Raw genomic sequence first — 25763 nt, forward strand, 5'->3', positions numbered from 1 at the left:
TTTTTCTTTTTTCTTTTTCTTTTTTTTTTTCCAAGTTGAATAGTTTCAGCTGTATTACAGTACTGAAAAACTGGAAAGAATTTCATTTATTCTGATCAGAGACTAGCATGGCTGAGAGCAGAAACTGGCTTAAAAGTTTAACTGGCTTAAAAGCTAGCAGAGAATGGCTTTGGGAATGGATGTTAGATGAGAGTTTAACAAATCCATATGTCTACAGACTTCGGCCTTGGATAAAAGTTTTGCAATATCCACTTTATTTATTTTGTGGTCTGGTTAGTAATTATTTGTAAGCTGCAATAAAATCAAGTAACATCCTGTTTGGAGTCATCCTGTAATGCTGTGATGTAACAGCTATGCCAGTGAAATCCCATCACATTATTTAATGTCACATGTGCCATCTACCTGAGTCTCCCAAGCCTTTGATTCCTGCTGGGTTTCCCGAGAGGAGAGGATGCCCAGCACACAGTCGCTGCCAGCCAAGTGTTCACAGAGCACCCAGAGCTGACATTTGCTGCCTGTCTTTACAAGCTGAAAGTAAAGCCTGGTTTGAAATACAAATATCTGCCTGCTTTTCTTGCACCTTGTGATGACAATATTCTTGCTTTAAAATGAGCAGAATAGAATCCAGAGCATTATTTTCTTAACTACGACCACAGGCTCACAACTTTTGCAAAATTTGGGATGTTTTTACAAAATAATTGGGGTTTAAACAATTATAATTATTTAATTTCTTTAAAAATGTTCTGAGACAAAGCTCTTCTTGTCACTTGCACTGTAAGAAGCTTATAATTAGAATTAGGCAAACATTTTTGATGACTACAAATTTAACAGCATATACAAGGCTAGAACAAGAATGGAGGGATAGGAGACTGAAATTATTCACAGACTGATTGAACTTAGTGCATTGTTTTACAGTGAAAAAATAGGGTTGGGTGGATTTTGGAAACAGCAGATTAGCTTGTTTGTAGAAAGCTGAAACAAAATATTTCATTTCAGGTGTCCAGAAACTTTTTTTTTGGGGTATACAACACTGTTTTTATTTCAGTGTTCTAAAAATAAAACACGGAAAACCGTTGAACCGTGGTTCATAACCGACCACAATTCATTTAAAATGGCTGAAATTAACATTACCACCTAAAGCTAAAGAAAAGGTATTGATCCTAAAGCTAAACAAGATTTACCTTTAGTGAATTATATGTTTTCGCATTAACACAAAACATACTTTTCCTGAAAACCTTGAGAAGCCTTGTTGGCTTCAAACTCAAATGAATAATTTTTAAGTTACTTTAACCATTATTTACCTAACCTGAAATATGAGTGTGACTATGAATTCTGCTGCTGAAACGTATTGCTAGCTTTTTGAATACCCTGTATTTAATTGATTTTGGAAATCAATCATACATTTATCACCAACTAAACAAGATCTATTAATGAGCAGAGTTCATCTTTTTTATTTTCCTCAAACGTTTCCTTCATGTGTGCATGCTGTTAGAGACTGCAGGCATTTTGGTACAGGTGGTGGAAGTTAGCATGCATTACAAGCTCTTCCTGTAATCAATCAATCAATCAGTCTTTCAATTAAAGAGCAAAGAAAGGAATTGTTACTGGTGAGATTCCTGCTCATCCACAAAAGACTTCTATTAAGCCTCAGACCATGTAGCTGTCAATTGCAAACGGATTATTGATTATTTGTACTTGGTTTTCCTAGTACATTGATGTCATCTCTGGAAAGAAAAGAAAACATCACAGGTTAGCAATAATTTTCTGGCATTGCTTTTATCTAAATAGATCCATAGCATTGTTGTAAAAGCTGAGATGGGTGCTACACAGATAAAAATTACAGGGTTCCTATAAAATTATTATTGGAGGGGCTGTAGTTACATTCATGAAGTTCCTCCCATTTAGTTTATCTTTCCTAGATGTTCGTCTCTTTGAAGGTACCCATTTTTCCTCGGTGAGCTAACAGGATGAATGTATGATTCAGGCTGTGGTGGTGACTTCCACATGTCCCCTTTGCTGCCAGTAGGGAATCCCCCAGCAGGCAGCAATGTGCTGTAGGGCAGTGTCCTACTAAGAGAATTTCTCACTGCATTACAAACTCTGGGTCACTGTTATTTGGACTTCTTCCTGGGACCCCCTTCTCACATGTGGAGCAGCTCCTGGACCCTGATAGTGGCTTCAGCTCTAAGAGCTTACTGCTTGGAGGAGCTGCTTGTGCAGGACAACTGCACTGCAACACAGTCATGCTGTCACAACTGGGATGCAGGAGGATGAGGCAGCTAAAAGACTTGCCATAGGCCGTGCAGGGTGGAACAAGGTGGATGGGGATAGGAACAAGGTGGATAGGGATTCCCCAGACCTACATGTACCCAGCAATGTACCTGTTCTGACTGGATCCCATATTTGACCTGCAAAGTATAAAGAAAGAGTTATTAACGGTGACTTTCAGTGCATTAATCAAAATAATCATGCAAAACATCAACACATTAGGAGCTGGTGAAATGCAGGAACTTTTCCTCCTTTCTCTTTCCTTCACTGCTCTTAATCTGTTATTCAGCTTTACTCCATCTAGCGTCAGTGCTTGGAAATAAGATGTCATCTTGCCTTGCAGCCCTCAGCTATTTATATTCTTGGATCTCATGACTCAACTGGGAAATGGTATTCAGGTCCCCCACCTTCAATACTACTTAAGCATTTTCTGATAACTTTGCTAAAGAAAGACCTCACAGGAGATTTGTCAGCCAGGGACCAGCTTCTTGCAATTTGTCTCAGTCTTCTTCTCTCTCTGAAACTTTTTTGCACGTGTTTTTTGGAAAGATGTGCTGAATTTTTCTGTTAACATGAAATTCACTGCACTAACAGTTCATGGCCATAAGAAATAGTTAAGAGCTCATTTGTATCTTTCTAGCTTGAACTGGGCATAAAGTCCACTGGAGAGCGTATGGTGGGCATATATAGGCTGGAATCAGATGAAAATCTGTGCTTTTCCAGCTCTGTTTTTTCCCCTTGTTTCTTTCTCCAATTTGGGGCTACGGTATGTCAGCACTGTCCTGTGGTGCTTTTATGGTTGAGCTCCCTCCTTGCTCCCTGCTTCGCACAGCCCTGGGGGAGCTTCCAGGGCGTCCAGAGAAGGGGTCTGGCTGGGGCAAAAGGAGAGGTGCCCACAGGCCATACCGGAGGCTTCTGGTGGCTGTCTCAGCCCTCTTTTGCCTCCACCAAGCTGGCACTTCACAGACAAAGTAATACAGGTAGTGACACTGCTCTTTTGTGTCCAGCAGCAGTATTTTTCAGCTTGCTCCTAACAGATCGTGTCAGCTCTTCTCAGAGAGATGAGGGAACTGAAAACACAATCAGAAGACGCGATGTGCGCCGTACTTTTGAACTTGTCAACGTTTCTTCACACACACAAAAAGAAACTCACAGGTTTAAGCATGTGAACTAAGTTACACAAATTTCTGCCTGTCTGGAACTGTAGTCGTTTAAACAAGCAAACAAAAACCTAACAATTTCCCCCTCTTGTTCTGACTTTGACAACAGATTAATAACAGATTAATGCAGAATGAGGCCAGTGCAGAGTGATCTGAGCTAACTGGAGTGAATCAGCAACTGATTAGGTTTGGGGATGCTCACCTGATCCCATCCCCTGCCTGTGTTTGAGAAAGAAAGTGGCAGGGAGCTGCTGGGACAGGCCTTGTCTTTCAGCACCATTCCTAAGAGACTGCCTGCCTCACCCTAAGTAACTAATGCTCCACATACAAAAAGAGCAGAGAATACACTGCTTGAGAGGCTGATGCTCCTCTCCATATAGCCCAACATAATTGGTAAGTCACTTAAAGAGAATGGCTTTCTTGCTGATGCTCTCAGGCTGCCTCCCCACAATCAACAATGCCAGCTGCACCACAGAAGGATGATCCAGCCTTCTCCAGCACCTTGCCCATAAAATCCCACCACTTCCCTTGTGCTGGATGTCCTTGAACAGGCAGATCTCTCTGAAAATGATTTTTGTTATGCCATGAAGTTTTTGGCCAGGCCTGTTCCCTGAAAGGAAATATGTGGCTGCCTGACCAGAGCATGCAGCCGCACTGGGAGTGACTGGGGAGCAGAGCAGGACTGACTCTGGGAATGGGACCATCCTTTGGGAACAGCTCATACTTTCCTCTCCTCCAGGGAGCAGTGGAAGCTCACTTAAAGTAATGAGTTCACAAAGACATGAAAAGCAGCATTGTCACCTAAACCTTAGCTGTTCCCAGCTCCCACCCTGCTCCTCCACCTCTCCTGTGTCAGTACAAGCATTGCAATGCCTGTGTAGTAAACCAAATTTGGGAGTAGGTCAGGTGTTGTTTTTAATGCACCAAAAATGACCTTATTACTTTTCAGCCAGTGGTTTTCTGTCTTTTTCTATTTACAAACCCATACAAATTTTCATTTGAAGCTGTAGGTCTCTGTGAAATGTATTTAAGCTCAGTTTAAACCTGTATGAAAATTCTTTAGGCCCTTAAACCTCTGTGAACCCCTCAGAAACAGTCCACAGATCCCCAAGCATTTGCAGCCTGCAAGGCAGAGGTCAGCATTACATTTTGTGATATTGCTCACTTCTTTCAGCTCTCTGACACCAGGCTGTAAAGTTTTGGAACCTAGCCAGACCTGGTACGAAAGTGCACATGGAGAATGAAGGTGGGTGGTTATAAGCAGCAATCAGAAGAAAGACAGACTTAGCTTTGCTGATACCTGGTACTGGTTCTTCAGGGCAGAACTCTTGGAGATTGAGAGATCAGGGAATGGAAATAAACTGTCCTGACATACTATATACATGATCTTAAAAAAGGACTTATAAATAATATTATTTTCTCATAACTCACTGAGAAAAGGTTTGTAGGAATCCATGTGAAATTAGAGAGTCCTCTTTTGATGTTCAGTATGAACTTTTCCAGAAATTCGATGGGATATAGTGCCTCCTGTGAGTCGGAATATGCAGGAGCTCTGAGTGATGCTGTTCTTTTCTGGTTGAGACCTCTGGCACGCTGAGCCTCCTGCTTCAGGAGGCCTTGTTTCGGTTTGTTTTTAAATCTCTCTCTAAGCTATGACAGCAGCTTTCATTGCTAGCTAATCCCATGTTGTCACCTCTCTGCCTGGCCCTAGTCAGCACAAAGCTGCTCCGTCTGGGTGGTGGATGGGCTCTCCCTGGGAGCAGGAGCCCTCTGCCCTGTGGTGTCCGGGGTCTGAGTTACTCCAGGTGCATGTTGGCAGCAGCCAAGAGACTGGCCTTCCAGAAACACTTCTGAACTTTTATCCAGATTTGCAGCAGCTCCAGGGAAAGGCAGAGTTACTCAGTTATTGCTGGAGTCAGTGGCACCAGCAAGTTTGACAGCAGAGACCACGATGGCTGTGGAAGGAATTGCCTCTGACAGGTGTCTGAATATTACCAGGAAAGCATTCTCCTGACTCAGCAGGTTTCAGACCAACTCTTACAATCAAATGACTTAGAGCTATTGAAGACTAGCCTCAAACAGTTGTGCAGAGGAGGAGGAAGGAATAAGGATTCCTCCCCATTTGGCAGCTGTGAAAAGGTCAACTGCAAATGCAGCCCCCAGATCTGATGAGAGCACAAGCGTCCTGGGGCAGATGCTCTCCCAGAGAATGTGGAAAGTGGCCAGGAAGGAGCAAAAAATAGCCAGAAGTGTGGCTCTGCCCATCAGGCTCATAGCTGGCATCAGTGCTGTATCCTGGAAAGGGGCTTAATGAATTAATCTCACCCGAACAGTCTGGGCTATGTGTATGTGTATATATAACACTGCCTCTCTGTCTATGTGTCTATATATGAAGTAGACCTGCCATTCAAAAATGGTGTTGAAAGGAATTGAGGGCCTGAAGAGTACCTATAGATTGGCTTAGCACTGCTTTTTAAAGCTCAGTGTTCTCAGCACAGTGTAAAGCTTAGTGTCCTTGCTTTTGAAGTGTGCAATAATAAAGATTAATTTCATTTTATGGAAAGGGTAACCTGAGCTAAAGTAACCTGCCCAAGGTTGTTCAGAAGAACAAATCCTGCTAGACAGGACAGTGACAGAACAAGGTAGAAAAGCCAATTTATTGTCCTGTTTATTGGTGACCATTGCCTTAACACAGAACAGGTATTTACAGTTTGTTTCTGAAAATATATGTTTGCAAGAAAGTTGAGAAAGCCATTTTTGCTGAGGTCGCTTTTTTGTGTCTTTGCTGGCTTTGTTTTTCCTTATTTGTAAACCTCTAATTATTTATGAAAACTATATATTGACCTAATGATTGGGTTCTTTGGAGAATGTATTAGTTGGGACAATGAAAGGATTCTGGAGGAAAAAATGAGTGGTAAGGGAAACAACAGTTTAGGGTATATATTGCTGAGGGATGAGAGAAAACATTCAAACTGGTGACCCCAGAGGTGTCAAAGATTTTACTGAATGACTGATTTTCTCCAGAAAAAGACACTGGGTATCAGAGTTTAAAAGGAATATTCCTGGCAGAGGAAAAGAGGGGCTTGTTTTAGGAAAATAAAACAGATGCAGGCACCTCAGGGACTCTAGGGAAGTTAGGCCTGCCTGGATTACTGGCAATTCAGAGAAAGCAGGGGTAGATGAAGGTTATGGCTAATTCCTTTCCCTCTGATGCGTCACTACTGTTGTTACAAGATGTTTACAAACATGCATGAGAAAGCTACTTTGAAGTGGTCTCAGCTTCTCTAGAGAGGAACTGCAGCACTGATTGGTAACATCTACAAAGATGTCCGAACAAATCCTATAATAACTTCTTAATTTGAGCCTTAGCAGAAGGGCCACAGCTTGAATGAAATGTTGCGAATGAGCTAGCCTTGTACCAGGTATCACTAGGCTGAAAAGTGAAATACCTCACTACTGGGAAATGTCCTCCAAATGTCAGATCAGTGTAAAGAAAATATCTACCTCCAAGCTGACATATTTCCACAGGAGAAAATTACTTCACTGAAAAGTAATAAAAGTTCACAAAAGTTGCTGTAGTGTGGCTTAAAACAACCAGTACCCATCCCTGTTTCATCTTCTCTTTGTATAAAAATCTTCTCTGGAGAAGACATCGTAGTTACTCTGATCAGTAACTATATAAAAGAGAGTTGCTTTGCAGATGTATTTTTAGCATCTTGCTATTTCATGTACTTTTTCCTGTGAACTTGCCTATAGTACAGCAGTGGTATGTGTTTGCATCTTAAGCAGATACAATTTCAATGGATAGTAGAGCGACCGAGACAGTATCCCTCCCTGGCTGCAGAGCGAATGTATAGTGTTACGTGTGAATAGCTGATGCACTGAGTTGCTGCGATGCATTTCAGCGCCCGGCATCTTGTGTAGCGTATGTTCTAGGTCTTAATCCTTTTTCCTTGAGCACTGCTCTTTCAATGGCACGTTTGGACAAGGGCAAGGTCTCTTCTCTTAAATGTGTATTTACCTAACAATTTTGGTTTGTGAACTTTGACCCCGTCTTCCAAAGGTCTCCTCCTTGTGGCTTTCTCACAGAGGCTTTCTGTACCCTAACATCAGAGCAAGGTCTCCAGTTAAGTTTGTGAGCTCAGACTCCAGTGATTAGCGTATCTTTGATTTGCAGCTAATAGTATCTGTGGTATGACTCATGTCTACTTGATTGGCTTCCTGTCTGGCAAAAGATGCATTCCGCAGTTCACAGCATTATAGGCCAATCTGGACTATTTAGATCAAAAGGAAACTAAGAACTGCTCTCCGCTCCTAATAGGAGGCTTTTTTTTCTGACTCTCAGCCTGCTTGAAAGCTCTGAAATGGTTAGATCAGCTTTGTTTTGTGTGCAGTTTCTGCCTGTCTGTGCAGCTGGGTATAGGTGCAAACATGACAAAATGGTGGGAAAAAGCTTCCTGATTCAAACTCAGGTGGTGATGGTTCTGCAACCTATACATTTTCTGTAAGAAACTGCAACTCAACATTCACACTTGCACTTAATTGTCCAAACCTAGATTTTGTCATGCCATCCATCTCTGATATTTATATTTTCCAAGTGGATGGTTTCACCTCCTGTTAATCCATAGCAATATTTTTAGAGTTAGACAGTGTGGAGACCAGAGGCTTTCAAGATGAGATGACTGCTTCTCCTTAGTTTCAGAGAGGGAGTTTAAATGGAAGCAATGAGCCATGACTTTGAACTCTGTATCAGCCTCAAAGGTTATCATTTCACAGGGGCTTCAAGAGTTACCTCAGCTGAAGGCCCTTTGCAGATTGCTGGCAGTCTGGAGAGTTACACACAGTTTGTATGAAACACTTGTTGCACTCTTCAATTGTCTTTCTCTTGTTAAACAGGAATGTCCAGTGAAGGATGGCAGGCCCGTCACTGTAGGCTCCACTCATTGAAGTGAAACTGAGGTGGCTAAAATTAAATACGATGTTCTGTACATTGTCTTCTATAGAAACACCTTTGGGCTGGAGATGCGAGTGGTTGTGGGCTGCACACCAGCATCCTGGATTTCCATGGGAACTGTGGTTAACCCTCATGCACATGGGGAATACACTGTCATGTGCCATTATGAAATCTGCTACTGGTGAAGGAACATCCTGTTTCATGAAGATGTGGGAAGAAAGGAGAATTTCCTTTCACAGAGCTGTTTTTAATTATTGTCTTTAAGTATATTATCATCCAGATCTTGCTCACTGCATGACTCTTGGTTACAAAAATCTGACGTGACCAGAAAGGTGCATTGCTCGTGCCTGGAGTGCACAGATATTCCATGGTCAGGATAAGGAAAGAAGAGGGCTTTCCCTGTCAATAGGCATGGCCTGCTACAACCCACTGGGAGAGCTCCACTAGCTGAGAATAATGCAAGGGCTATAACACTCAGCTGAGTTGTTTTCATTCAAAAAGAGCCTAGGAGATGTACCTAGTTTAGTTCCAAGCCCTCTGCCATTTGTTTAAAGAATGCTCTGACTCACAAGATTACCTTCTGTTTCACAAGACAAGTCCAGGAAAGGAAAAAAAAGTCAGTCACTTGGAAGAAATTCAGTGGTAAAACTCAAGAGAACATCTAGATATCACTTCAGATAGCAAAAGAAAATCAGCACTATACTTGGCACTGGGCCTGTGCAGCTCCCAAGCTCCTTCTGTCCTCTCATATATCAGTATGCCTTGTGCATTGCGTTTAAAACTTGATCTTATGCTGAGTGACTTCCATGGGGGCCTGCAGAACCCAGAGAACTGCATGAGGAGTTTTGGTATGTGTTGTTCCCCAGGACGTATTGAGGCAATAGATTCGTTTTTGCTACTACAGCAAGCTTAAAATGCATGCCTTTTCATTTTTAGTATACATTCTCTGTCTCTCCATCCTTCTCCTTGTCTATGTATGCCTCTTTCTTTGTCTCCTTCTGTCAAAATAAATCTGGCTGCCATACACTGTAGTTAACTCAAAATATTGCCAGCATTAAATGTGCCCAGACATTTTTATTAATACATTAAACTTGCATGAAATTTTAGGCATTATAATTTACCAAGCTTACACCAAGATGGCATTTGAAACTGACATGAGCTATTAATTAAAAAAAAGGACATTAAATAATAGTCAGTTGACATCTAAATTACTATTTTGTTAGCTGACAGTAGCTTGCCTCAAGGCTCTCTCTCTTCTCAAGTGTTAGTAAATATCCCATTGAGTTTAAGGGCATCCAATTATGAATTGATTGTTTAAATCACAATGTTATATACCTGGATAGAGTGGTGAATGTTAATTATTTCACAGTGAGCTGACAGTACGATTTGGGTCTAGAAACACTTCTGTTTTAAGGATTTGGGAAAGCGTCAAGGGGGACATAAAAGGATGTTTATTTCAGTGGAAAACGTGATCTTGCAATGTGTTGGTTAGGTTAGGTTTCAGCTAATGGGGGCTTTAGCATAAATGGAGACTCTCTGCGTGGAGGCTTTCAACTCGTATGTGGCTGTGAGACTCCCATTCAGAGTATATCCCAGTTAGAGGGAGAAATTGAATGACTTGAGGCACTTATGGGAATAATAGTGTGAAATTTAAAACAAAATTTAGCTTATTATGAATTCAGCAAGTGCTCTGTCAGGTGGATTAAGGTGGTGGAGTTTGTTTTGTTTTTCCCTGAACAAACACTAATAATCATCAGTGGTGAAGTAGAAAATTAAATTGATTGTGGATGGTATGCCAGCTTTCCTTTCCAGTCCTAAAGGGGTGATATCCTGATTATCATTGAGGGATTCAGGTTGCCTGTATAGCTGAGGGATTCAGGATGGTTTTATGATTGACTGGAATAAATCTAGGACTAAGTAATTTCTGATAGAGGACTTTGCATTATCAAAAGGGTTTCTGGGATGAGCCACTGTCCTAAAAATGCCATGAATTAGAATCTCCAGGGTAGTGAAGCAAGTAGTGAAAATTAGGTTAGATCTAATTATCACTTCTCTCCACTGACCTGAATAAATGGGAAGCTATCCCTTTGACCTATGGGGAAAAATAAATCAGATAAAAATGAACATATAGGTTGGATATTCTTGAGGAAACCCGTTAGTATTTGTGACACTGTAGCACTTAATCATGATGAGTACTTATCAGGTAATATTTCAATGCTGTTTTCAGGAAATCGATGTTTTCAGGTTGGAGGGATTGTGATGTTTTTGTTGGAGGGTTACTTTTGCTTGTTTGTTTGTTTTTGTTGTTAAGAACATCTACCTCCCATACATCTCATTCCAGAGGTATACAAGCAACCTCAACCATTTAAATGATGAATGCTGGAAACTGAAACATGTCATTTCCCACCGTTCTCTGGTTAAAGTTTGGTCCTACAAAGAAGAGATGCCAACGTGGATGAGAGTCCTATGGAAAAGCCTACCTCTAAAGGTTAGGAGGAAAGATGAAATAGGACATTGGATCTTGTATACTGTATTTCCCTTTGATTTCTGCGAGTAGGTTGCTTGGATTTAAAAATGATAGTGCAAAGAACAAATAGGTTGGGTTTGCATCCTCTGAGATGTGGAATAGCATATATTTGTTTATAGAACAAGCCACCATACAAACTTCCTTCCTAAAAATTGATGCTATTACAAGGATATCTGATTTTCATATGTAATTTTGATAACTTTCTCATATATAATCTCCCTGTAAATTCTTTAGAGTCTAATTTATGTGTTTGCATTATTTGCAGCGTTGTTGTATCAGTCATACTACTCCATCCTTACAGTACGTAAACAAGAATTAATTATGTATTTGTTAGTTACTGAGGATCACATTATGTATTGACTATTTTGTACTACAAACCAATGGTTTCCTTGAGACCAGTAAACGACTATTTTGTTTTCTCAGTTTAGCATCTGTATTATAGAATCCCTTAAAAATCCACTAAGAGGTAGTACATAGATGCCTTGAAGTGAACAAGAACAAAGATTTGTTAATAAACTACTCAGTGCCACAGTAGCGTTGAAAAGTACAATGGACTAAGAAGAGATGGTGGATTTCTAGTTGTTTTCCACTACACAGAAAAAAGGTCATCTTTAGGATACCTAGTTCTGCTCCCAGATATTGTGGAATTACAACTTTTTTCACTAGTTGGTGTCAGCATTTCTAAGGCAAAGTGTGCTGTGTGTACTGCGTCATGCTTCCAGCCTTAAGACCCCAATTTTAACGTGCAACTGGGAACCTTACAGATAGTGCCATCTGTATTTGATCCAGGCAGTAAATCCACCGCCTTCCGTGTCTCTCCTTGTCTTTGTCCCCTTCCTCCTCTTCTCCTAACTCTGGTCTCTGAGATTTCTGTTTTGGTTTAGCTCTTTCTCTTTCCCCATTCGTTGCTGTGTCTTTACTGTCCCTACCGCACCAGAAACAGCTCACTGGGTGCTCTATGCTCCGTCTTTTGGCTGTACGATAGTCCTAATTTATTTTAGGCTGATACACAGAAAGCGAGAAGGAGTGTCTTGTAAGAGAAGAGACTGAACACAGTGTGTGATGAGAAAGGAAACGGGTTTTGTGACGGTTAGCTGTGTGAGGCTGTGGAAGCGTCTCCTTGGGCAAACAACAGATGCTCCATGCTGGGGCCTTTCTCTGTTAGGCAAAACATTACAATACTTTCTGCAAAGAGTGTCCTTGCCTTCATGTTAAACTGAGCGTTTGCATATGTTGTGTTGCCTCTGTGAGGAATGACTGATGAGGACGTGCCTATTAGCACTTCTATCCACCTCTCTGAAAGAGGCCAAAAGGCTTTTCTTAGGTCACTGAGAACAGCTGTTGCCTTCAGTTCGTGAGAATGCTGATTAATTCATGTAATCTCATTTTTTTTTACTCACATAAAATGTCTTAGGGAGAAACAAAACATTGTCTACCCCCACTCTACATCTCCACCCTATTGAATGACCTCAGATGAGGAGCAGTTATCCCCTAAGCAGTCTGACACTGCCTCTTGTGCCTGTGAGCCCATAAGGTGCTCAAAACCTAAAATGGCCAGAAGCTTACTGGTTCTGGGTAGTGGGAAAGAGAGTGGAGGGTAAAAATACATACTTTCCAGTGGGAATGGTCACCGCATGACCTTGATTTGAAAGGACTTTGGGTGAAAGGAATTCTTGGAACTGAGGTCCAGTCACAGTGACTGGGAAATTTTTGATGAAGCCATTTGCTCTGGTTTATATCTTTCTGGCCTTTTTTTTTTTTCTTGTCTCCTTTTTTTTTTTTTTCTTTTTTTCCCAGACTCCTCTTTTTTGTCTCTATTTTTTTTTCTGGAAATCTAAAGGGCTTGTGAAAATATATCAGTATAGTAAAAGCTCTGTTGCAGAGAAAACATGGAAAAATTCTACCAATGTCAAAGAGAATCTAACTTCAGCACCTCTGAAATGAGACCTTTGGCTTTCATCCAAATCTAAGGCTTTTTAATTTTTTTTATTTTTTTTTTTGAGCTTGCTGTTAAATATAGTGCAAAATAAAAGGGCAGAATCAAAAGCTTTTGAAGTATTTTCTTTTGAAAATGAATCTCAGTTTGCTGGGATTTCTTTCCTAGTTCTTAAATGTCAAACCCTTGTTATGTGGAATTTCCTTTTCCATGCAGCTCCACTAGATGTACTGGGTATCATGGTCCTCTAGAGACCTAACTGTACATTATATTATCATTCAAATCACAGTTGTGGGGAAGTATAATATGTAAAGAAAGAGAAATTTATCATTACAGTTTGCATATCATGCTGCCTCTCAGAAAACCCTGGGAGCAATGATTCTTACCTTCTATCCATTTTGCCATCTGACTCTAAAGAGAGAACAGGAAAATGCAGTTAGTTAAGAAACCAGGAAAAGAGTGATGATAGGCCTGTTCACATGCCGTGAGAATGCAACCAGAACATAAGTACAGCTGCTGGAGGAGGTAAAGGTCCAGCCATCCTTTCCGAGGCAAAACTCTTTAATATTAGTAGTGCCATGCAACCTTTCTAAAGCCCTTCTTAATTCTTGCAGCTGGAATATCTCACAACAACTTTCTCAAAACTATTTTTGCTAATGTTTTGGCTATTTTGAGATTTTGTGTTTTTTGTTTGTTTGTTTGTTTGTTTTGTTTTGTTTTGTTTTGGTAGTACATATCCAGAGTGTAATGAGAAACAACTTCAAGTGTAGATGCTTGATGAGAATTAGGAGGAAGCAATTTCCCCTTAGGGAATGTGGTGCCAATAAAGAAAGCATCAGCTGTTTGTCTTTCAGGAAGTAGCATTACGCCATCATTTGTATCCTCACAGGGTACCTGGGGAGTCTGTTTGCAAAACTATCCTTTAAGAGACAAGCATTTACTGTAAATAGCATGAAACACAAGGAGATCTAAATCTCTGGATAAGAAATCGGGAGTATTTTCTCTTACCTCCAAAGACATTGTCAAGCATTTGTTTTTTGATCATGCAAATTATGACTGCTATAAAACCAATTGCTAGAAAGGCTCCCAGAGTAACTCCTATAATAAGATATGTGAAATCTGCAAAAATTGAAAACAAGACAGTGAATATATACCAATAAGTAATAGATACAGCTGTTTGTTTCAGATGTGGTAACACAAATTTGCCAAAGTTAAAATACATCTTTTTTTAAAGTCATATCTATTCTTCAGAAGTGGCTGATGATGCTGAGCCAGACCAGGTAGGTGAGGATATTCATACACCAGACTACCCCTGTGCAGCAAGAAACCATATGAAACTGTGGCTAAGGGGCTCAATGCAGTTATATGACAATGAACAAGTTTAGCTTTTTGTGTGTGCAGGTCTCAGCTGAGTTTTACAGCTAGGATTCTAACTTTTTTGCCAACGTGGATTCTACTACCCCCACTCCCTCTCCGCTCTGTATCCTACCAATCTCCCATTCCTGCTGCCCCTACCTGCACGTGCACAGCTTCATCTCCTCCTCCCAACCCCATCATCCTGCTCTGCCTGACTACTCTGCCTGTAACTCTTTGCAGGGAGGAAGCAGGAGAATTTTAAGTGTAAACTATGAAGCATATTGTGATTTTGCATCACTATGTGTACATAGGATCCACCTTCATCTGTCAGGCTGGAGACTGCAGGATCTGTGATACTCCTGGCTCTGTCCTCCCTATGCTCATTATATTTAGTTAAAATTCATTTTAAGGCTCCAGTCACATGACAGAACTCTGCTGTGCTAGGCAAAGTACAAGCACACAACCAGATAATAATTTTTTACACATAAAAAGTTTTTAAATTCTTCTATGTGTATTCACTCCCAAAGCCTCCCACCCTCACCCCGACCTTCTGCCTGAAAGTGAAAATCTCCCCATAAACTGACCTATTTCATCCTCTGAGTTTTCAGAAGCATAGACCTTTGCTCTCCAAGAATCTGAAAAGGAAATATTTTTGTCTGTTAAGACATTAGGAAGAATGTGCTGTATGCACCTGGTCTAAAGCTAATAATGCTGTATCATGCTATTCCCAAAGGAAAGGAACATCCAGGTAAAGGTTAAGAAAGGACCTGAGGCTTCCTGCAGTAGCAAAGTGTTAGCAAAGTTAATTGGTAAAGTTAATGAGGAAATCTTAGAAATTTGGAACAAATCACTGAGTGTTAATTTTTGGACAGAATGGAAAATATAGTTTTAAAAACTTTTGTTGTAGCACTGTTTCCTTTCTAAGGTTTCCTCCCTGCAAGCCCATAAGCTGTGTGCAAGAGTTGAAACAGAAGTTCCTATAAATCACAAAAAGGACTACAGATGCAGTAAAACTAGTAAGACATGCTAGCAAAAGAGGACACAACAAATCCCTCTCCAGAAAACCCTAGTCCTACCTGTGCTGTAGCCCCAGCCTTCAAAAAGAAATTTAGAGAAGAGTCTTTTCCTCTTGTGGGCAAGAAAACATTGTGAGCTGGAAGCAACCTTTCCAGAGATTCCTGTGCCAAGCTGCCTGTTCATCAAAAGGCCCCGCTCCTGGCCCTGCTCTCTTCCATAAAGCCACTGAGCTGGGCTGCCTGATGCTTGGAGTGTGCAGGGTCCCTCAAGATAGAGTGGCTTTGAAGAAAACAATTCTTTCCCATGTAGTTTTTGAAGGAGATGGACTCAAAACTTTCCAACAACAAGAAGTAGATTTTTTTTAAACAACAACAACAACAAAAAGTCATATTTGATGTTGCTTGCTTATTGTAGGAAATTGCTGAAAATGTACAACTGAATGTTTCCCAGTGATGGGCATGCAAGGGTGTTCCCACCAAAATCTTTTCAAGCAGCACCAAATAACTTCACTGTTGCACAGCTGCATGAGTTGCTTGGAGCATGAGAAGGCTTAAAGGCAGATATATCCCCTGCATTTTAAAACAATGTGCTATTAAATTTCTGTCTCTGGCAAATTCTTCAGGTGGAACTCAAAGTCCTCTCCAGCTATTGCTGGGCTGACAACAGACATTATTTGGCTGACAACAGACATTATTATTTCCAGAACCAACAACAACTTGTGTTGTGGTTGGCAGTGGACTGATGCAGATGGAATTAGTACCTCTGCACCAGAGTACTTATCCTGTAAAACTTCAAAGCCTACATTAAGTGTTCACAGCACGTGAGATTACTAAACCTACCCTGGCAGACACAGGATGATCTGCTCCTCTGTGGCTGTGCTGGACCTTCATCCCTGAGGGTGCCCTCCTCGGCAATCCGCTGCCTGGGTGATGGTACCTCTGGTTGGTCATACGGGACCTGGCAGGATGACTGCTGTTCTGCACCCCACGTTGTCTTTTCATAGGCATTCCCCACTTTAATGGGGATTTCTGACTGAAACTCAAGTGGGATTTCAAGGTCTTAAATGCATCCAGCTTTCCTTCGACTAAAATGCCCACATAGTAAAGCCCAGATTGCCTCTCCTCATGGAGAAATAATCCTACCTTCTTGAGGTTTTGGGGGCTGTGCTTTCATTTCTTTCCTGCTAAAATGAATACTTAAAAATGAGATTGTTTTTAAATTTCAGGCATAATCCTCTCATTCTCTAAAGCCTCCAAACCAGCCATTTCTGTCCCATTAGAGACATCAGTGTTGAGTCTGCTTTTCAGATTGCTGAAAATCTCTTGAGCTGAGTCTGGGCTCTGGGGCTTCTGCCATTACGTCAGAAAAATCTGATACATTGGGTGACTCTGAACAGATTTGTTTTTATTTCCTGGCCTTAGTCACATTTCTAATCCCAAATTTTCATAAATTACGAACCATGCTTCAAAACCCTGGAGACAAGCTTAAAAAAGTCTTGAGTTTTAAACCATATGTATTTAGTGAGCTATAATTCTGAGCTGAAAGTCCTTTTTTTTTTTTTTTTCCCAAATTTTTCTTCATAATCGAAATATCAGGAAACTTATTTTATACAGGCAGAAATGTTTTCTTTCCAAAAATCCCATGACACTCAGAGATGGGAGTTGGGAGGGATAGGGAATCCAGTTGCAGATATGATCACAAAAGCTGACTTCTCTACATGACCAAAATCAATGTAAAAAACAAACAAAAAGGAAATTTAAAAACAAAAAACAACAATCACAAAAGTCTAAGAGTACACAGGTGTAGAAAGCAATGCTTCTGATTTTCCAGATTAAAAACCAGTCTCTTTGCTCTTGCCTGTGAATTTATTTCATTATAAATTTAAAAAAAAAAAAAACTTTCTTCCATCCCCTTAATTATTCTTTGTGCTCATATGAAGAATGTTTTAAATTCAAACATAATAAAAGTGATATTGTATTACTTTTATTATCCTAATGGTCATAATACATAGACCTTAATGTATGCTTTCTAATGGAATTAAACCAGTGACAGATTATGTGTTTTATGGCAGAAATAATATTTTACATGGAATATTTTATGTAGGTCACTTTAATATATTGAGATTTAATTATTAGTTTCTTTTTAAAATGGGAGGGAGGGAAATCTCTGAAAACCCACAGGACTGGAGAGAATGTTTTCAATTCATAGTTTCAATATGGTTTTAATTAACGTTTAATATCATTTACTGGATGCTGCTTAAATACCCCTTGCTTTTGAGGACTGCATGTTAGGTAGCTAGCTTCTGTTTGTTTTCCTTTCTCCTTAGGTGGAAAGAAGGGGATCAATACAGTCAAACACGTTTTGCTGTTTGATCTAGGTCCCATCGTCAGTTCAGATCTCCTGGGGATGTACACAGCCCTCCCGGGACAGGATGATAGAAATGATTCCTAATGCTCTGCAGCTCCCTAGTCCCAGTTCTAGCTTTCTGTCTGGCCCGCATCTCTGCAAACTGGGCTCAGACTAACTCCCACTCTTGAATAAACCCTCTGAACTTGGACAGGATTTGCTTCTGGGTCACAGAGACTTGCAGATGAATTTGGTATCTATACCGGAGTGATTTGTGATCTCTTTCGAAGGGTCTTGACGTAACTGATGGTGTTTTCCCAGCCTTTCTGCGCGCCTGACTCATGCATTTGCACTGTGATTCAGACAGATTGCATTGCATTGATCATTCATGTTGTGGTTAAACCAGGAGGCGTGATTTACCTCTACCAAGGCAGAGCAGCCAGGCAGGCAATGAGCCCATACAACATATGAACAAAACAGGCTCTGAGGGGACCGGGAGCCCCTGGTGCATGATCTCTGTGAACCCTGGGCAGGATTAGCCCTCCTGCCATGGGCAGAACTGGGTGAAGCAGAACACAGCTCCTGAGGCCAGCACCCCATGCTAGGAGCTGCCCCACCAAGGGATGTCCTGTTCTCTGTCTGCTACCCATGGGTGCTCAGACAGTGCCTTGCCCGTGGGTCAACACAGGGAGAAAAGTGGTGCAGAATGCACTGTTAATATATATATATATATATATAGGTAGGTATTTAGTGTAGCAAAATTCTCAGTTACATCTAAATTTTGTAAGATAAGCACTGCTGGCATGCAGGCAAATGGGTCATTCCTCAGTCCTTTTCTGTAGTAACAGGTGAGGACAGGAGTCACTCCCACAAGGAGACAGGAATTTGGTGAACTCTAGCCCTTGCCAGGCTCCTCTCCATCTAGGGCCTATGGATGTGGCATTGCCTGCACCTTTCTTTGTGCCACTTGGAGTATGTTAATGTATTTACCTTGTATCTATTGCAAAGTTACCTTTTGCACCTCTTTGCTCCAGGGAAATGGTATTGAATTAATGGGACTTGTGCCATTTGCTTGCTGAGCAATAGCTAGTCAGTAACTAGGGAGCAATGGCTGCACTTTCTCTTTATTCCTGTAAGAACAATTGGTTATCCATGCCTTACGTGGCAGTCTCCATTTCTCTGGGCTCCTGGAAGCATCTATAGGAAGATTCAGAGATCTTCAAGAGCCAACAAAAGGACAGTGAGAGCAACAAATTCCTACATATACTCTGAGAAATATAACAAGAGGATAGAGCACTGCTTTAGACTTACGGATAGTGCTGCATGCAGGAGCAGAGGCAGGAGCATATATGCAGTGGGTGCAAGCTGGAAGAGCTGAGCTGTGTGCCTCAGGTGGGGCAAACTGTCTTGTGGGATTCCCCAAGGTAAGTGATGATTTTTGGTGAATTTCTGCTTGAAGTAGGGTGATATTGGAAGCGTCCGTTTGGTGACAATGAGATTTTTGCCACCAGAGGGTGCCTGCCCCCTTACCTAACCTCTCAGAGATCACAGCATCCACGTACCTTTCTGTGTTTTAGCTGCTGCCAGCTCCATCCTGAATTAGTCCACCTTAGTCCCAATGTTATATTATAAATCCTGCTGACACTTCCTATCTGCGTGACCCACTTCTTCCTTGTGCAGACTGGAGGTGAGAAACCATGAAGGAAAAGGCAAGTTGTGAGGGTGACAAAGCTCTGCTTTGGGTTGACAGGAAGTGTTAGAGCATCAAAGTCTAAGAGATGCTGAGAGCAAAAGCGGCTCGCAGGTAACATGCACACAGATCAACTTCTTCCTTATACTCCAGCGAAGTAGTTTCCTACATAGTGCCAAACAGGAAGTTCAGCAGCTTTGACATCTAATATGCAAAGATGCACGTACTTAACTTCAGGGTGTCTTCTGGATGACATGTGGCCAATCCCTTAGCACTCAAGGTAGAAAATTTTGTTTAGAAAACCCAGCAACCTATACCCCACTGCCTCAACAAACTTTTCTTCTCTGAGGAAGAGAGTTCTAAACAAAGTTTAAAACAACATACATGTGCATGCAGTCAGACTGAGAAATAAATAACCCCAACAAAGACCAAAGTCAGGAAAAAAAAAAAAAAGCTCTCTAAAAAGATGGAAAATAAATAAAATAAATATGATCGATCACTTACGTAAGAGAAGAAGAAATGTTGTTGGGACTGATATCCAGCTTGTTAGTGAGATCATAGTGAAGTTTTGACAACAGAATGATTTCACCCAAATTTTCTGAATTTTGCTCTTCTGTGGTGAGAGAAAAAAAAAAAAAAAAAAAAAGCTAAGCCAGGTCACGTGGCTATATTGGGAAGCAACAGTCACATCCTGAGTAGTTACACTTACAAACAGAAGTTCCCTTTTTTGGGTTTAAGTTCAACATATAAATAAACTACGTGCTTGAAAGCATTTTGAGGAGAAGATGGACAGCCAACAGTCAGAGCCTAGTTTGGCTACTTTTTTCTCTGAGGGAACTTTAAATACTAATATTTATTTTTACCAAATTGAAAAGGTCCTACCACAGTGAGTTGGTCTCTGCTGAAGTCTTCTAAGCCTGGAGTGATGCAAGTGGCTTTTCTTCTTTAGAGAAAGAACGTTCTTAATAATTCCGCCCATAATCATTTTTTGGGGGGGAGCAGAGTGGAAGAAACTCACCACAGCTGCAAAAAGATTGCAAGCCAGTTCCTGGAAAAGAAAGCCACCATTGCCAGCTTCTGCCTTAGAAAAATGTCTGGGCACAGTAGGAACTAAAAAGAGTAACTTACTGGCAGATCACAGAATCACAGACTGGTTGAAGTGGGAAGGGGCCTCTGGAAGTCATCTAGTTCAACCTCCCGGCCTAGCAGTGTCACATCCAGATGATGCCTCTGATAAGAGTACAGTTTATTCATTAGACCACGGTAAAACCAACCAACCAACGACAACAACAAAAAACAGATTTTTCTGTTTTTCAAGAAAATTCCAAATTTTTCTTCCTTTTCCTTCTCTTGATAAGGGAATATCTCAGCAGAATTGCACATCTTAAGGCTGGACAAAACCTCTTTCTTGCTGAGTAGCTTACAGCTATAAAGCCCTCCCTCCTTCCAGAAGTCTGTTTTTAATGGGACCACTGTAGTCTATAGAGAATGCTGGTGACTGCAGGTGTATGACCACCTTGGCAGGAAAATGGCTGCAGATGAGCAAGATGTGTTCACAAATGTTTAGTTGCTCTGACAAGATGTGCGTGAAGGATCATGTTTATGTCTTCCAGGTGTTCGTGGAGGGATGTGCACAACATGGTGTTAGACAACAAATAAGACTCTTGAGGCACTGAAAATGTAAATAAAGATGACCTATAAACTCTCTGAGGTGGCCTCAATTCCTGGTTTGTTTTGCTTTGTGAAGCATAGGTAGAACAGATTGAATGTGGTAGCTGTAACAAAAAGTATTTGTTAATGCTCTGACCCATTGTGAGTGTATGGATTGCACAAGTGTGTAATTCTCTGCTGCTCTTTCACTGTTCCTGGCTCTCCCTGGGATCAGAGTTGAAAACACCAAAACCAGACAAAGTTCTCTGCACCAGATGTAGGGAAAAGATATCAGGATCCTAGTCGGAAACCCTCAAAGTTTTTATATGGCATGTGTTTCATCTGCTAATGATCCCATGCTCCAAAGTTGCTGAGAATCTCTAATGGAAGGAATAACATGAATGCTAACATTCTTTATTTTTTTTTTCTTTTTTTTCCCTGTCCTCACCACCACCCCACCACCCCCCTCCCCGCCTAACTCAGTGTCCCAGGGGCCTCTCCTACTTCAGAGAAACAACCAAGCATTTAAATATCCAAGTGTTTGGCTGAAGTCTCCAAACTGCTTGATTTATTCTGTTTCTACTTCTCCGCAAAATGCTTCAGCTAGCTCAGCCAGCTGGCTGTGCACTGCTGAGTATGTATGCTTCGCTATTCTCATTCGCTGCATACCTCCAGTGAGGATGAGCACTGGTCAGAGTAAGCCAGGCTTACTGAACTCCTACTTTGTCGTAGGTTTATTCTGGTTCTTAACCAAACTGGGAAATGTGGTTTCAAGCACAGTCATCATCACCAGACCTCTATTACCCACTCTCTGCCATCCAGCCACTGGACAGGATATATATGTTTAATTAATTCTGCTTTTACCTTCGACCTGTAAATAGTGGGAGTAGTGTCAGATTTATACGTTATATGAATAACAAGGATTTCTCAGGAGACCCTATCCTGGTGAAAGGGCTAACTGTAATTTTCAGCTGTGAGTAATTGTATATAATATAATCCTAAATGATTTTTCTTCTGTAATTTCATTAGAGTTTAGAAATTTAATTAGATTTTGAATCACTCTGAAATAAAGTAGCAAAACACCCAGAGACTAAAAGCAGTGGTTATTTTGTCCTCTGAGGCCAGAATTCTTGGTCTCAAATTGGCATGTGTTCATTAGGAGGAAGTTTGCAGAAGTTCTTGATATATTATTGTCTTTCAGAATGGACTCTGAATAGGTCTTTGGAGAGCATTAGAAGAGCACACAATTATTATACAGACTCTTTTTGAGGTTTAAGATCATCTGCCTTGCATATACTTAATAAAAATATGCCTCTAAAGTTGTTTAAGAAACTGTGGAGATAGGAAAGATGCTCCTCCAGTGCCTCAGTGCTCTCTTGGTTTATTAGCAACTCCAGTACCTGTGTATGATGATACAGAGAGGAGTTGTTTACTTTACTTTAATGATTAGGTAGGTTTATGGTTATTTTTATTGCTACACGTATGAACTGTCATGGTGGCTGTAATTAGAGGCACACTGTAATGTTGTTCCTTCTCTTCCACCTGAGGTTCAAAGAAAACTCTGTCCTTCTGGCAGACTTTGATTCTCTGTGGAATATGTCCCAAAGTGCAAAAACCAGAATCAAACTCCACAAAACAGTGCGCAGTGAAATCCAGTGCAGCAGCCTGCAGTTGTGTGAGGTCCCAGGGCAGTTGTAGTGGGTTCAGAAATGGGATCTTCAAAAAAGACTCTGAGGGCCTAGATAGGCAAGTGTTTGTTCCCCTTTTGTTTTAACTGGTGTAACATCATTTGTGTCAGTGGACATGCCCTGATTTATACTGCTTAACTGAAAAAGGGATTTGGGTGTTTTGGAGCACTTCTCCAAAACCTTTACCCAGGTGGCAGGGCCTGTTTTCTCACTGGGAGTAGTTGCTTGAGCCAGGACTATCTGCATGATTTTGTGAGATTAGGGCAAAGCATGTAGTAAATGGAGGCCTTAGGTAGAGAGAACAAAATTCAGATTGTCACTTTCAGCATGGCAACAATATAAGGAACCAAAGCAGAGCCACAGACAACGTGAATGTAAGAGTCTGACAGGAGATGAGCAAGGTAGGACAGACGACAAGTGTTGTGAAATGAAGAATTTCAGCAAAACAAATCAAATGGAAAAAAAAATGTTCTTTAAGTAATGGTAATCCAACCTATTTGAAGAGAAATAATGAACTCTGATGCAGTGGGGTGCATGTCAGTCTCAAAGTGAGATGTTGAAAAGAAACCTCCAGGCTGACCAAGATGTTCTGTCACCGGCTGATGCATGCCACCGTTGACAGCATCCTTTGTACTGGCCACTGCAGGCAGAAATGGGGTGAGGTTGTTCACTGTATGATTCTTTTGTTCCATTCAAATCCAGTCCTCAGGCTCAAAATCTGCTTTCAGAGTGTGGCCAAGTGTTAGAGTCACTGTAGGAAGAGAAAGATGGAAAGTGTTTATGTACTTGGCTAGATGGATATCAATGGATATTAGGCAACCTCAGGGTGATCTGGTGTGTATGGATGTGCTGCCTTCCACTAAAGTGTCACATCATGGAACAAATTGAGTAAAACATGTTCAGGCTGGTTACTGCCAAAAATCAAGGGTCTTTTGCTATGGGCATCCGGAACGAATTGAAACTATGCTTGAAAACTCACAGCTGCTCTTCCTTTGCTATTTTCTCCAACTCCTCCTCTGTCAGGACTCTGAGCTGCTGGGACAACTGGGAGGGATTCCACATCTCAGCAAGCAACAGAACCACAGATGTCGGGTGTGTTAACAAAGGGAAACACGCCTGCACCAATTATTTAGTGCCTTCTTCCCTTGATGTTAAGGAATACTATGGGAAACCATTCAGCATTTCAGTGTTCCTCTTTTTTTCCTCCTCCCTTGTTTCCCCCTCATTATGAAGGAACGTGCTTGTACGTTTTAACGTGTTTTTTTTTCTTGATTTTACTTGTGGGACACTATTGCTCAGTGCTATTGCCAACTCAGAGAGGTGCAAGGAGACAAAAAAAAAAAACTTAGGACATGTCTACTCAAGTCTCTTCCATGCAACATCAGGAAAGAAAATGCCAAAGCAGTCCATAGTTCAGCTGAGCAGACTTTTCAATTTGCAGATCTCCTGTCCCAAATCTTGCTCTATTTTCACAAGGTTTATAAAATTGCGTAGTGTCCCTCATGGAATTTATAACTTTTTTCTGAGCTTAATTTCTTTTGTACTAGGTGGATTTGGATTATTTGTTCAGTTGGTCTGTATCAATGTGTTGTTATTGCTCATTTCCCTGTAAAAAGCATTTTTTACATTTCTACCCCAGATTGATTTTAAGTTATGCTGGCAGCAGGAAAGAACGGTATAGCAGAAGGCAGTTTCTTCTCTGGTGAAGGAAAGCACCTATGCATCTCTTTGTGAAGCTGTTTATCTTTGGGTTTACACCTACCAACTAGCACATTAGGAGCTGGGATGAAATGGAGTCCCTGGGATGAAATAAACATCCCTGGGGGTGTTTAAAGAAAGCTTGGATGTGGCACTAAGGGACATGGTTTAGTGGGTGGTATTGGTGGTAGGGGGATGGTTGGACCAGATAATCTTGGAGGTGTTTTCCAACCTTTATGATTCTGTGATTCTATGAAATGCAGCTAGACAGACAAAAATTTGGGTTGAAAAATCAACATAGCAAACTATGTGGCTAATGTTTTTGCTTTAAAGGTGCATATGTGTTGTGTGAAAACAGACCAGTTCATTCTAGATGGGGTTTCGGACTCCTGCTGCTATGCCATAGGTAAAGTTTTGGATCCTGGAACACCTGATGACCCTTTTTCTGGAATGATGCTTTACACCAAAGAATTTCAATTCCTTTTTGGTTTTGAACAGCTAAAAATATTCCAGGAAAGGTGTTAAGCTCCAGGTAGTGCATTTAGGCCCACAGATTTGTTCTTAGGATTACCTTTGGTGATTCTTAAACATAACTCTCGTGCAATCAACAACATCATGCGCATTTGTAGCCCACAGCTCAGAGGGCAGAGACTTGTATTCTATTTGTCTTTAGACAACCCTAATCTGATCTGGAGCCCATTGTATAACATGGTTATAAACATTGGAGACAAATTGTCCAGTATGAAGTAGTTTATTTAGGTTAGAAGATTAATAAGAAAGAGTATTTCAGGCTTCTCATAATGCCACCAGCTAGCCCGTCAGTTAGCTGCCAGCGTAGAATGAGGAGGATGTGTTGCTGCTTGAGATGACTGGGAAGTGTTTCACTTAGCTAAGGAAATAGGAAAGAGGTCAAGATCCTGCCTTCGACAGAGCAGTCCATGAGTCACTGGGAGGGACGTGTGGGAACACACGGAGCATAAGTTTACCAGGTTAAAGGAACTGAGGAGACAGCATAAGTCCTGTGTCCCTCCAAAAGCAAGGCTGCAAACAGTTGTCACTGGAGACAGCAGCTCTGTTTGTTTTTGTAGCTTGATCTTGTTTTATTTTCAATAGAAGCAGCTCACATTTTATTAGCAACTTGAGACCATCTGACCTGACTTGCTTTTTCCCCTGAAAGGGGAAAAAAATATTTTTCCACACCAATATCTTTCAGAGGGCCAGGAGGTGGGAAGTTTCTTTTAAAACTACAAAAACTTCACCAACTGGTAAATACCTCAACCCTCTCTCAAATTTAGTTGAAATTGTTCAGTAAGTTCTGGTACCTTTGGGAAGACTGAAGAACACACACAGGCAACACTGATCATGTCAGCCTTGTTGCTATAGGAAAACATGACATAGAGAATCTACGGATCCTGCCTGTCACCTACACTGCTTTTTGGAGATATCCTGAAATATTTTTGGCTTGGTTGTCTT

At 41.1% G+C, this 25763-nt stretch overlaps 2 protein-coding genes across 5 annotated transcripts in view; one reads left to right on the forward strand and one right to left on the reverse strand.

Annotated features, from left to right (window-relative positions):
- Positions 1–23808, reverse strand: TMEM273 (transmembrane protein 273). 4 transcript variants are annotated; one of them, XM_083843406.1, is made up of 7 exons: positions 23086–23808; positions 19759–19867; positions 14786–14836; positions 13854–13964; positions 13232–13256; positions 2382–2408; positions 1–1724 (listed from the first exon to the last, which is right to left on the reverse strand). In XM_083843406.1, exons 2-7 carry the CDS (start codon positions 19811–19813, stop codon positions 1679–1681), a joined length of 315 nt encoding a protein of 104 aa, XP_083699532.1. In that variant the 5' UTR covers positions 19814–19867; positions 23086–23808; the 3' UTR covers positions 1–1678. The 4 variants fall into 4 exon arrangements, with proteins under 4 accessions (XP_083699532.1, XP_083699531.1, XP_083699530.1 ...); XM_083843405.1 differs by lacking the exon at positions 23086–23808 and adding an exon at positions 20137–21375; XM_083843404.1 differs by lacking the exon at positions 23086–23808 and having other exon boundaries at positions 19759–20111.
- LOC310902209 (cardiac-enriched FHL2-interacting protein) overlaps positions 1–25763 on the forward strand; it is a 113003-nt gene that overhangs the window by 41633 nt on the left and 45607 nt on the right. The window lies entirely within an intron of this gene.

The sequence above is a fragment of the Anser anser genome, assembly GCF_964211835.1.
Source record: "Anser anser genome assembly, chromosome: 7".
Taxonomy (NCBI): Eukaryota; Metazoa; Chordata; class Aves; order Anseriformes; family Anatidae; genus Anser; species Anser anser.

Coding starts and splice junctions, on each gene's coding strand:
- TMEM273 (XM_083843406.1), bottom strand. CDS start 19,813: ATGATCTCACTAACAAGCTGGATATCAGTCCCAACAACATTTCTTCTT. Junction 14,837..19,758: donor AACATTTCTTCTTCTCTTAC/GTAAGTGATCGA, acceptor TTTCCTTTTCAG/ATTCTTGGAGAGCAAAGGTC. Junction 13,257..13,853: donor GCTTGACAATGTCTTTGGAG/GTAAGAGAAAAT, acceptor TTCTCTCTTTAG/AGTCAGATGGCAAAATGGAT.